At 40.2% G+C, this 13312-nt stretch overlaps 1 protein-coding gene across 2 annotated transcripts in view; it reads left to right on the forward strand.

Moving 5' to 3' along the window:
* The window catches only part of rbm26 (RNA binding motif protein 26), a 29884-nt gene that overhangs the window by 814 nt on the left and 15758 nt on the right, over positions 1–13312 (forward strand). Inside the window, exons 4-23 of one of the 2 annotated variants that reach the window (XM_043241629.1) lie at positions 86–222; positions 671–762; positions 890–1143; positions 1512–1775; positions 1854–2093; positions 2190–2333; positions 2995–3129; positions 3229–3340; positions 3601–3760; positions 3849–4028; positions 4906–5025; positions 5130–5195; positions 5281–5406; positions 5494–5568; positions 6204–6371; positions 6451–6555; positions 6963–7166; positions 7252–7338; positions 7423–7536; positions 8256–12218. In XM_043241629.1, coding sequence (XP_043097564.1) covers positions 86–222; positions 671–762; positions 890–1143; positions 1512–1775; positions 1854–2093; positions 2190–2333; positions 2995–3129; positions 3229–3340; positions 3601–3760; positions 3849–4028; positions 4906–5025; positions 5130–5195; positions 5281–5406; positions 5494–5568; positions 6204–6371; positions 6451–6555; positions 6963–7166; positions 7252–7338; positions 7423–7536; positions 8256–8345 — 2873 coding nt within the window. In that variant the 3' untranslated portion in view covers positions 8346–12218. The remainder of the gene's footprint in view (positions 1–85; positions 223–670; positions 763–889; positions 1144–1511; positions 1776–1853; positions 2094–2189; positions 2334–2994; positions 3130–3228; positions 3341–3600; positions 3761–3848; positions 4029–4905; positions 5026–5129; positions 5196–5280; positions 5407–5493; positions 5569–6203; positions 6372–6450; positions 6556–6962; positions 7167–7251; positions 7339–7422; positions 7537–8255; positions 12219–13312) is intronic. The other variant, XM_043241630.1, reaches the window with a different exon arrangement.

Raw genomic sequence — 13312 nt, forward strand, 5'->3', positions numbered from 1 at the left:
TATCGATTCTGAATGCATCCGATGCTCTTACTTTGTCAGAACCGAATCTCTGAAGCTCTCACCATCCATTTGCTTTTGCTTTCAGAGACGCAGACGTTCGTGGACAAACTTTTCGAAGCTGTGAACGCAAAGAGTTACCTACCTCAACCAGAGCAGCCGACTTCTGCAAGCAGAACCGAAACTCACCAGCGCACGGAGAAAGATGAAACAAAGAGAGAGGAGGTAACGTGAAACAATCGCATAAGATCGGCCTTTTGAGTAATCGTACGCAGTTTAGAAATGTGGAGTCAGAAATGAATGCTCGTATTGCGCGAGCGCACATTAAATTGATCAAAAGTAATGCTAAAATAACAAAAAAAGGCTATTTCACATAGAAATTTCTTTTCGTTAAAATAAATACAAAATATTAGTCACTTTACAACAATATTAGCTGTAGTAAACACAAACAGCGAATCAGCACATTGGAAAGATTACTTGCGAATCATGCATTCTTGCAATACAACTATTTAATTTGTAACCTTAATAATACTTTACAATACTACTATTTGTGTTGCTTTCGTCCTACAGACCTCATCCTTTAAACGGTAGTGTACGAAATCAAATTTTGATTAATCCGTCGGTTCTCTTTTGTGCTTGATGGTATTGATTCGTGTGGTTGGTTTTGCATAAGCCGCCCAGCCGAGATGAGGATCGAGAAAAGAAATTCTCCAGGAGAATAAACCACAGTCCTCCGTCTAGCTCCAGATACAGCCGAGACAGCAGGTGAGATTAACGTTTAAATATGTAATACGTTTTTTTTTACTTTCCCAGAATGCCATGCACACACACGCAGCTTAACTGTCCTTGTATTTAAATTTTACTTTACTATATATCGATTAAAAAATTACAGGAGAGTGGATGACCGCAAGAAAGATGACCGCTCCAGGAAGCGAGAGTACGACCGCAACCCTCCCAGAAGGGACTCGTACAGAGAGCGTTATAACCGCAGGAGAGAACGGAGCCGCAGTTACAGTCGCAGTCGCAGTCGCAGCTGGAGTAAGGACCGCACTCGTGACCGGGACAGAGACCGAGAACGGGACAGGGAGCGCGACCGCAGCCGGACACGATCCCGCACACGGAGTCGCTCTAGAAGCAGAAGCAGAGGTGAGACGCAACCGCTTTAGTGCTTTATTCGCATGTTAACATTTTGACGTGTGTAGCTGACGTGAAATGCTTTGTCTAAAACAGATTTATGCAAGTGCTTGTATTTTGGAAGCCATATTAATAAACACTGCATGGAATATTTCAGAAGTTTGAAGAATATAAACACTAATGTTTTTGAAAGGTGTCTCATGTTCTTTGGAAGTCATTCTCATATACCGAGCATATGCTCAGTGTTTTTGTGGACGCTGTAGTTATTTGCAGTCTACAAGTAACAAGTAAAACGGTATATATTTAAAAATGTAAATATTTTGTACATACAGTGCTCATTTTGTCATGCTCCCATTGAACGATTTTTCTTGCTGTCCTAGAGCGAGATTCTGGAAAGCCAAAATACGACCACAGTCGCCTAGAACGCCAGGAGACGGCGACCACAGACGGCTACACCGCTCCCCCTCTCGCACCCGGGAACTCCTCTGCTCATTTCCCTGTGCCCACCCTGAGTAGCACCATCACTGTCATCGCCCCCACCCACCATGGGAACAACACCACTGAGAGCTGGTCAGAGTTCCCTCAGGACCACGCGCCCTTCGGCAGAGGCGGCCCGCCGAGGAAACGCTGTCGTGACTACGACGGTACGGTTTTTAGCTCTCTAATTGCTAAACAATATAGGTTACGCACTAAGTAACATCCTGATGCGCTTGTCTCGACAGAGAAAGGCTTCTGTATGCGAGGAGACATGTGCCCTTTTGATCACGGAAGTGATCCGGTGGTGGTGGAGGATGTTAATCTTCCCAGCATACTACCTTTCCAGCCACCGCCTCTTCCTGGAGTAGACGGCCCACCTCCTCCGGGTCTGCCGCCCCCTCACTCACTCCTGACTCCACCAGTGAACCTCAGACCACCTGTGCCCCCACCGGGCACCATGCCTCCCAGCCTACCACCTGTAGCAGGCACGAAAAAGCATTTCTACATCTAGACTTCTCATTTTAATGCTTAGTATTGAGTTTTTTTTTCTAGGCTAAATGCTCCGTTCCTCTCTCTTTCAGGTCCTCCTCCTCCTCTTCCTGCTCTTCAGCCCTCTGGTATGGATGCTCCACCCAACTCCATCACCAGCTCTGTGCCCACTATAGTGACATCAGGTGTCCGGCCTCCACCGATCACCCAGCCTCCACCTCCTCTCTTCACTTCAGGTGAGTGCTCATGAATGCGTCGTGTCTGATATACTACATTAAGTCAACTGGAAGGTCATATCTTAAACAATAACTGATTCATACGAGGATGTATGTAAATTATGACTAGTTTTAGAGCAAGAGATTTTTGAATGGGGAACTGCAAAACATTAAAGGTGTGAATATATCAGGGAGCAATGTACAGTCAGCAAGAATAAAATATATTCTGGACTTATGTCGTACTTTGTTTTGCTATAACGAAGAGATAACTGTTGTTTCACTTATTACAAAACTTCACAGGTTGAAATATTTGGAGTTGGTAAGGTTTATTTTTTTTCTTCATAAGAAGTTTCTTGTGCTCACCAAGGCTGCCTTTATTTGATCAAGATTAAAAATAATAACTAGAAGATTTCAACAATTCATAATAAGTTTTGAATGTATTAAAAATGTGATATATTCCTGTGATGACGACAAAACTTTCAACATCTTCAGTATCACATAATCATACAGATATGGTAATTTGCTGCTTCATATTTCTTTAAAGCAAAAAGATTCAGTCTGACCCCAAGCGTTTAAATGGTAGCATGCATACCAGATAAAAATGCTGCTATTTATTTTGTGATTTATGGAAATACATTTTATTTCCATAAATCTTTACATTATTGTTTTTTATAATATATAGATTCGTTTGAGCCAGATGTCTATAATCCCGAAGCCCCCAGCATGACGTCACGACCCATGTACAGACACAGAGTCAACGCTCAGCGGCCCAATCTGATTGGTCTGACCATGGGAGAAGTGGATCTGCCCCCTAGAGGTGAGAGCTTATTTTTGCTTATTTTTTTTTCTTACTGTGGAATGTAAATGCATCCCAAACATTTTCTTATCCTTCTCTCTTTTTGTGTAATTCTTTCAGAGAAAATGTTAAACAGCAACAGCGCTCGGATAGTTTTAGAATCAGACTCCAGGAAGAGAGGAGCAGGACTTCATGACGGAGCGATTCCTGCAAAGAAACCTTGGTTTGACAAGTAAGACGGTGTTATTCAAATATTATGTTATTTAAACGTTTATACATTTTAAAAATAAAAAAAAGGATGTTATTTAATATTGAGGTAAAATAGTGGATAAAAGTGTGCATATATTTGAATATGAATGCAGACTTATTAAAGGTTTATTAAAATGTTAAGAAATAACATTTTCTTTCAAATGCTTAAGAGTATCCTTTATTTGGTGTTGCATGCGTTTGCTCCGTCTCTTCGGTCTGTGCATGTTTCTTTTCGCTCCACAGACCAAACTTCAACAAACCCAACCACCACGGCTTTCACAGGAAAGTGCCCTACTCTTCAGCAAACACCAAACTGTCCATCCGTCAGATTCCTCCCGAACTCAACAACATCAGCAAACTGAACGAGCACTTCAGCAAGTTCGGCACCATCGTAAATCTACAGGTACCGTCTCTCAGATAAGCTTGAGATGGTTAAAAGTCAACATTTGTGAGACGCGATACGATCTTATAAGCACATTCCCTTTTTTTAGGTGGCATATAACAATGACCCAGAGGGGGCGCTGATCCAGTTTGCCTCCCCTGAAGAAGCCAAACGGGCCATACAGAGCACAGAGGCAGTGCTCAACAACCGCTTCATCAGAGTGCACTGGCACAGAGAGGACGTGGTGGAGCACACAAACACCACTCCACATCCGGTACCAAATCCTCAAGTAATTGAACCGTTAGAACTATTAGTGGTTGAGCACTCTTTTATTGGTGACTGGTGTGTGTGTGTGTGTGTGTGTGTGTGTGTGTGTGTGTGTGTATATATATTGTTGTGTATATATTTATTGCTGCGAAACAATTAATTGTGATAAGTCCAAAGTATGTGTGTGTGTATATGTGTATATATATATATATATATATATATGTATGTATGTATGTATATATATATATATATGTATATATATATATGTATGTATATGTATGTATATATATGTATGTATATATATATATATATATTTATATATAAGATGTAGAGATATACATCTCTGTCTCTCTCTCTCTCTCTCTCTCTCTGTCTCTCTCTCTCTCTGTCTCTCTCTCTCTCTCTCTCTCTCTCTCTCTCTCTCTCTCTCTCTCTCTCTCTCTCTCTCTCTCTCTCTCTCTCTCTCTCTCTCTCTCTCTCTCTCTCTCTCTCTCCCTGTCTCTCTCTGTCTCTCTAATACACACACACACACAGGTGCACACATAATCACAATATTAATGTTTATTATTACTATATACTAAATATAAATCTAAATATTTAAACATTGTTTTGGAAATAGATTTTAGTTTTAATTAAAGGCCATATTTAAAGGTAGTAACTAACACATTTAGCAAAATTTCAAGATTTAAACGTTGTAAAACTTATGAATTTGAACTTTTTCAACAACTTTTTGTTGTGTGATCCTGTTATAGAAATACAATACAGAAAGCAAATTAAACCCTACAGTGAACAGTTCACTCATTAATCTACCTTAGCTATATATTGACGACCCACTAATTTCATATATCAGATGGTATAAATATCCATCTCATCGTCAGAGCCGTGTTTGTTGTTTGTAGAGCATAAAGGCAGCTCAGGAGCCTGGGGTGGCCACACTGAAACAGTCCGTGAAAGACCGGCTCGGACCCCTGCCCACAGCCCACCCTGAACCCTCCCGCGACCCCGGCGGTGCCCCACAGGTGAACGTGTGGCTCAGACTCGTCCCGATTGCGTGTGTTTGTATTTGTGCTTTCTCTTAGTCCTCTCATTTCCCAGCACGCCTCTGTGTTTCTGTTCTCTACAGAATACATCCAAGGCTTCAGTGAAGGACCGTCTGGGCCTCCCTAAACCAGCCGGCCTTGGAGGAAAGGTTTGTTTTTATACTTTAGCATAGCCGGGCTTTGTACTGTTATCAGAAAGTCTAGTCCAGCTTATTAACCTCCCACTTCCACTAGGTCTTTTCCACATCTACTGGCCTGACCAAGACTGTTTATAACCCAGCTGCACTGAAAGCTGGTCAGAAGGGAGCCCCATTTGGGAGCACCACTGTCAGCGCAGACGAGGCCCTGAAAAGGAAACAGGTTTGTTTTAGTGTGCAAGTCGCACATTCGATCCTTGTGTTAGCAGCGTTGAACTACTTTAAACGTGGTCCTGTCTTTCTCCACTAGGAGGCGCTGAAGCTTCAGCAGGACGTTCGGAAAAAGAAACAGGAGATTTTGGAGAAACACATTCAGACTCAGAAGGTGCCTTAGTCTTTTTGATTTGTTCATATATTATGTTAATTAGAAAGATGCTTCTTTTATTTAGCAGCGACATGTATAATGTTACAAAATAATTATTTTGCAAGTAAATGTTTTTTTTTTCTTCTATTTATCAAAGAATCCTCAAAGAAACATTTCTCAATCTATTCCACAAATATATAAAGCAGAACAACTGTTTTTCATATTGACAATATAAAAAAAGCGTCAAATCGGCATATTAAAAAAGAAAAAAACAAAAATAAAATGTATTTGAATATATTTTTTGTTACATTATGTATTTTATATGTAGCTGTAACATTAATAGGATGGAACGAACTTCATTACCTCAAAATGTAATAAAATGTGCATGAACGTGCTTATAAAAAGTATATAAAAATAGCTTTTTGTTGTCAGCTTGTTAACTAGTGATGACTAGTCAATCTTGTGAGAGCACATTAAGTGATCTGTGCTATTTGACAAGCTCATAAATGAAATTTTCACTTTTGATATAAGCAGTCTTCTGTGAGGGCTTGATGAAAGGATAGATTAAGGGTAGATTGATTTAAAGAATATATATGTGTGTATATATATTATATGTATTGCATTTTGAAATGACTGAGACCTGTGTGTGTCTTCAGCTGCTGATTTCTAAGCTTGAAAAGAACAAGTCCATGAAGGCGGAGGATAAAGCTCTGATCATGCAGACCCTCACCTCCCTCACCAACAGCATCACCAAACTACAGGAGGAGATGAAAGGCCTGTCCAGTGCTAATGCCCTCAAGACAACACCGAAGAGCAAAGCTCAGGTACACACACGGTCCCAAAGCACCATAAGCAATAGATGAATGTTTCTGCATGCGTGTATGATGACATCTCCGTTTTCAGGCTCAAAAGGAGCTCCTGGACACCGAGTTGGACCTTTATAAGAAAATGCAGGCAGGAGAGGACACTGCTGAACTCAAGATCAAATACACTCAGCTGCAGTTGGAGGTACATTTCATTTTATCTATAATATGGCACATTTATATTTTTCTAAATTTAGAAAATAGTCTGTATATAGCTTGATATTTTTTACTTTTGCTATACAATGTGAAAGACATGGTCCAGATAGAAAAGCTAAAGTATGTTCTGCGCAATTGTTTACTGTACAATCATATTTACCAGTATAAAAATATGAAATGTGTATATATAAAAAAAGACTAAGCTGTAGCGAAGCGAGTTCTTTTGAGAAATAAAAACATCACGCTAACATCACCCACATTTAAATATGATCATCATTGAGAAATTAAACTCTTATTGAAAAGTTATTGACAGAAATCTCATTCTCGGTTCTTCCACTGAGTGGCACTGCAGTGCTGCTTAAACTCTGCCGGCTTATATGAGATGTTTTGATTCAGGCTGCCAAAAGGGGGCTTTTGACCCCGGGTCGTGGAAGGGGGGCCCACGGCAGGGGTCGTGGGGCCCTGAGGAGCCGAGGCCGAGGGATTCGAGGACGTGGGAGAGGAGTCCCCACTCACGCTGTGGTGGATCATCGACCTCGAGCTTTAGAGATCAGCGGTTTCACTGAGGCTGATCGAGTCGACCTGCTGCCACACTTCGCAGTGAGTGACTTTAAAGGGCACGTTGCGTCACGCTGTTTATGAGGTACGTCTTTGAGTCATAACCGCTTCTCCCACTAACCTCCAGCAATACGGGGAGATCGAAGATTGTCAGATGGAGGATTCTAGTCTTAGTGCCATCATTACATACAAATCCCATGCAGAGGCTGAACAGGTATTAAAACATCCCGTATATAGATCGGGAAAACGCATGCACGCCTGCCTTCATGCAGAGTTTAAACTCGACTCTGTTCCTCAGGCGGCCATCCACGGAGTTCGGTTAAATAATCAGGAGCTGCGTTTGGCCTGGCACAGGCCCGCGGCTTCCCACAACACAACAGACCCGGATGAGGTCGAACCCGAGGACGAGGAGGTATGGCCTTCATCACGGTTCATTTTAAGGGTGTTTGGTTTACTCCATTCAAGCTGTTTGTAATGCATGTATTAGGTATGCAAATAAACGTAACATTTGTATACATTACAATATATTTAAGAATAAATGGGGTGTTTTTTTAAGGGGGCATTAAATTGATAAAAAAAAAAAAAAAAAAAAAAATTGATACAAAACATAAATGTCCTTTTGTATTTAAAGGATCATTAATTAAAAAGCACAACTATTTTTAGTAATAATGACCATACAACATATTTCTTGAGCATATTTCATATTCAGCATCAGTCTACGGAGCCACATGACCTTGCTGTTATTACTGTATTTTTGATCAAATAATTGCAGCATTGGTGTTTACATATGACAAAAACAATATAAAAAAAATGTAACAACACTTAACAGTCCTGCGATTAATACATATCCATTAAGTAAATATTTGATTAACTGGAAGGATCTTCATATCATTTACTTTTTATATGGATCCTCATGGACACAACCCAAATATGTTGATTTATAACAAATGAAGTCATCAGTGTCTGTACACAACTTATTTTAATAACCTAAAACTTACTTTCACTTTGCGTTATCAATTTTTTTTTTACTCTGAGTGACATAAACCAGTCGTCTTCAAATATAGCCGAGGTTTAAACGTGTGCTGTCATTCTACATTCGTTTGATTCTGCCTGTTTTCTGATTGGCCGCAGTTTCCAGAGGATTCGCTCGTGGATGATTCCCTGCTGCAGGACGACGATGAAGAGGAAGACGATAATGAGTCGCGCTCATGGCGCAGATGAAGATGAAGTCGTGTGTCCAGTCCTGCTGCACTGCACCGCTCGAGCGCATCGGGTCATTAATTCTGTGTTTTTTGAAAGGGTTGTTTTTAAAAATCTGAGTTGCATTTCACTGCTTTTTTTATTTTACTTATCAAACCTGTCGGCAAATAGAAAACGTTATTCAAAAGGCTGTGAATTTCAATTACTGAGATGTAAGATAACATGAATGAATTGATTTCTCGCCGTCATCGTTTTGTTTGGTATCGTGTCAAAACATTGACTAACTTTTGGCGGCTGCATTGTTTTTCTTTCTTTTTTTTTGTGGTCAGTATGTTGACCCAGATTTCTTTCCAATAGTTCTGAAGACGTTACAGTTCAAGGCAAATATGGGAAATGTTTCAATTTCAGAAGACAGCAGTAGAGCATTTTTGAAGCGTTGTTATAAAACATGTTATATGCTTTCCTTAGTATAATCAGCCTGATGAGGATGTAGCTTTTTGTGTACATATTTTATGTATCAATTTTAATGGTTTGTATATGAATTCTTTGCTTCTGGATTCATCTCTTGGGTTTAATTTTGAAATGTAAAAAAAAAAAAAAAATTGAAATGGTCTAGAAAAAATATCAGCTGCAAAAACAAGAACAAAAAAAAGAAAAAAACATTGAGAGCTCTGCTGCAAAAGCTATGAGCAAAAAAACCAAAAAAAAATCTGAACAGCTGAATAAAGACCATTTCAACCCCAACCCCCCCAATCCTCACAAAAAGAGCAAATTTCCTAAATTCATCATGCGTCCAGAACCAGCAAGTAAGTATGAAGCACAAATGGAATCAAATGAGGTAAGCAAAGTGTTTTATGTATTTTACATCTATTTAAACTTTCAGGTGACTAACTCTTCTTCATTTCTGTCCATTAGGGCACGTGTTTATGGATGAATGTCAAACCGCATCGGATCACCAAGCGTATCCCTTTACAAATCGGCGTGGTCTTCGTTCACATTCAATATGGCCTTTTCTAATTATTCTGACGCTTTCGTGGTCAACCTGTGATAAAACCGCCCAGCTCTTTTCCCGCAGGACACTAAAACCTGTTTTTACAATATTTGTTGACCCTTGATGCCATCACACCATCCTGACGGCTTGCATCCGACCCTCCATGCAACCTCAGAGCATCACATTTGCATAGTGGAGAACGAATTACCCAATCAGAGCTGTGGCAGTCGGTGATGTGGCTCTCCCGCCTTGGTGCCTGTCGTGGAAGCTCAGCTAATTGTGAAGAATTCGATTTGCTCTTGGAGTGCGCCATGAAGCTCAGCTTTACCCCCACCGACTAAACCTCGCCCGGCCCAGCAAGGGGGCCCTTAAGTGGACGCCTGCCCCCTCCTACACGGCCTCATGCTGCACTCCTCGCCCAATACCCCCTCCGTCGGTCACAGGGACCTGATCTCTCACCATCGTGGAGGCCTAAAGTGAGTGTGTGTGTGTGTGTCCCGTTCCTCCCCTAGTTAAAATTTGACCTTTGACCTCTCTCCCAGTGTAATATACCATTTTAATAAGCTTTGTTGGGTCAGTTAGTGTGTCGTTACTATGGAGATTGTCGTGGTGTGTGAGGGATGTAAATGGCGGTTCTTAAATAGGCCTATTTAATCTGAGGGACCCCTGCAGCCCGACTACTCCGTAATGAAGTGATGTATTTGTTAAACTCGCACTCATCGCGAGCTGCGAGTCCGTGAGGCCAATGCGTTTCCGGCGGAATAAAGCTCGTAATGCGTTTACCGCTGAAAACGTGGGCTAACCAGTTTAGAGCGCTTCAGCTAACGCGTTTACACTGGCCCAGTCATTTGTAACGACTCTTTAATCTGTAATTTGTGTCAGTAAGATAAATGGGTTTATTTCTTTACCGGTGAAGAGAATGATGTTTGAGGTGCGAAGTTAGCATCAGGACTTTTGTTAGTCGTTTTATTCTAATTTGGGTCATTAACGTATGCAAAAATGTCATTCGTCCTGCTTGTATAAATTTTACATGTAATTTTACATCCGCATCCAGTTCTGATCAAATGGGGGATTTGTTTAATTGTTTCATTAAAACGATCTCCAAATCTGCAACGGGTGATGGTGCCCAGTGTTTTTCGTAGCCTCCTGCTAGTGCTGAGAAAAAGTCTTTAATATTTTATGTGATCACAGGCCTCTATAAGCAAATTTCAGTCCCTGGCAAGTTCAGCCAAAACATGATTAATTTAGTGTTTATCCCCGACATCCTTTAAAAAAAAAAACAAAACCCCCTCGGCCAGACGTGCAGAGCTCAGTTTGAGACTAAATCTCTAACTCTACATCATAATACAGGCCTGGGGAGGAATCTTTGCTTGGGCCGCATTTTCTTATTTGGTTATCTGAGAAAGCGGAAGACCGAGCTTCTTTGAAATGGTTTTCATACCACTGTGCTGCGGTCAAAATAGACCGAGCCGGTCGTACCGCTTGCCAGAAAGCTGTAGAATTTTGATAATTCTTTTTTTGTTCTGCTTTTAGTTTTTGTTTCGGTAAAATGATCCAGTGAAGTAAGAGAGATGCTGTTGACCTTGTTTACTCCATGGATTTTGCATCACTTTTCAACTTTAGATTACTGAAATTATAACCAAGAATGAAGCTTGAGCCAACATCACGATTACTCGCCCGCATGTACTTCAGGTTTTCGTTGATCTGCCAAAAACAGGTTTTTAATGAAACTTGAGGGACTTTCATTCCACCAAAAAGTTCTAAAAGACATCCGTATGAATTTTGAGCAACAGGACGGTGAGTAATGAGATAATGTTCATCTTTAGGTGACCTGTACCTTTAAATGACAATGAAACGGTGGAAGTGATGTTCTGTATATAAAAGCTGTGGTCACATTGTGGCGAAAATCACAAATGATTTGCTTTAAATTTCAATGATGGCATTCAACATCTGAAACGGTTTGAAGCTGCAGCACTGTGAACCAGCTGTTTTAAGTTGTTTGTTAAAAATAAAAATTCTGTTATTTTGAAGTAACCCTCAAGTAGTTCCAAACCTGTATGGATGTCTTTGTTCTGCCAAACACAAAGGAAGAGAGAAGAAAAAATGTTTGTGACCAGGCAGCTTTCGGTCATCATTTACTTCCTGTGTGTGTGAAATTTTTTATAATTTTTTTTTGTCCAACTTTTTTCAAAATATCATAATTTGTGTTCGGCAGAACAAAGAAATTCGTACAAGTTTGTAACTAAAACTGTGAGCTAATATGAACTATGAACTACTGTAATAAATGTATTGCACATTGTTTGTTAATGTTCGTTAATGCATTAGGTAATGTTAACAAATGACACCTTATTGTAAAGTGTTGCCATGGTTTTTGTGTTTTTTGAGAACCGCTGAAGTACTGGGTGAATTAGGTAAAACTGCAATTAATTGCAGTTTTACAGAAGACGACATGGGAAGTACAGTATGAGGGATTTCGATACAGCGCTTGTAATGACCGAATGCTGTATAGTTTTTTTTTTTTTTGGTCTCTCTGGGAGAGTTGTCAGGAGACGCTCCATCTGTCTCACTCTGCGGCGTCAGTAAAGGTGCTGACAGAAGCTTTGGCTGTTTGAACTTTACAGTGGCCTTGTCATGCAGACAACTGCCCTCAGCTGAACCACAAATCCCAGATTCCCCAGCAACACTGCAAAATTAGCTCCATAAATCAGGGGGGCTTCTGGGAATAGGCCCTGTGTTGCCAGGGGCGATGGATCATCCCAGATACCGGTGTCAGGGGTGCGTGAATCTCGGTGCCACCACGGGCAGATCCAGCCGTCACTCGTGTTAAAAATACTCGAGTGAAGTCGGTGAGAAACACACGGGCAGGAGCTGCCGAACGTGTCTGACGCTGGGAATGTTCACGTGTATGTACACACACACACACACACACACTGGCTGGTGTGACGTAATGTATTTTTGCTAACGCTTTATTTTAAGGTGTCACAATACAGAGTACTCATTAATGACCTAATTAGGTACTTAGGAGTAGCCATTGTATTTACATGAAATGAAATGTTCTTATGTAGCTAATTACAGTTGGTAATGTAGATGTAATACACGTCATAGGCAGAGTCTGTTGCACGGCTATTTACAATTACAATCCTTTACATTTTAAGTAGCCTGTGTAGTATTCTGTATTTTTAATGTAGTTAGAAAGGTATTGCATGTATTTAAGCTGTGTACTAATGGGTTAAATCAAACTAAGGAGCAGGTAGAGAAGGTGTACAGTATAGATACACTATTTCAAATGGCTTATTTCTGTGTACTACTTATGTTGCAACACACATGAGATGATCTTTCGGTTACATAAGTAGCTGTGTAACTCGTTCTGTTATAAATGTGTTAGTATCTGCCTATTACATCTACATAATCAGTAAATACAAACCGTTCCAGGTGACTTGGTATGTTTTGTTTTTTGTGAATACAATGGCTACTACTAAGTACTTACTAGGCAGTTACTCTGTGTTATGGACACCTTTGGTCTTACCATTTTTTTTTTTCTTATGACTTAGGAAATTTTGAGCGGTTATAGACAATGACTTTGCAGTTAAGATTAAGGCTGTTTTATTGTTTTTACTGTTTCTGGATGGCAGTGTGCTGCAAATACGTTGTCATTACTTTGCTTCTGCTTTAAAGAGTGATTTAATAGCATAATGAACCTTTTTCCACTTTAAAGAAATTTTTGTGCACTGAAAAGTTTGCACAGATGATAAAGGTTCTTTAGAAAATCATCCATGTCAATAACAGCTTTTTTTTTTTTCTTTTTTTACTATATAGCCTCTATATATGTACTTCACTTTTAAGCACACGTGTTGTGCAGTTAATGCAAACCCAATGATGTATTGACATTCTGATTTGCTCAGATGTGATGTGACAGGCTGTAACGAAGGTTAAAGATGTCAATTTAATTATGGGTCAGAGGTCACATTACTTTGCGAAAACATCCTGGAGCCAAGAT

This window comes from Puntigrus tetrazona, chromosome 6 (genome assembly GCF_018831695.1).
Source record: "Puntigrus tetrazona isolate hp1 chromosome 6, ASM1883169v1, whole genome shotgun sequence".
NCBI classification, from domain to species: Eukaryota; Metazoa; Chordata; class Actinopteri; order Cypriniformes; family Cyprinidae; genus Puntigrus; species Puntigrus tetrazona.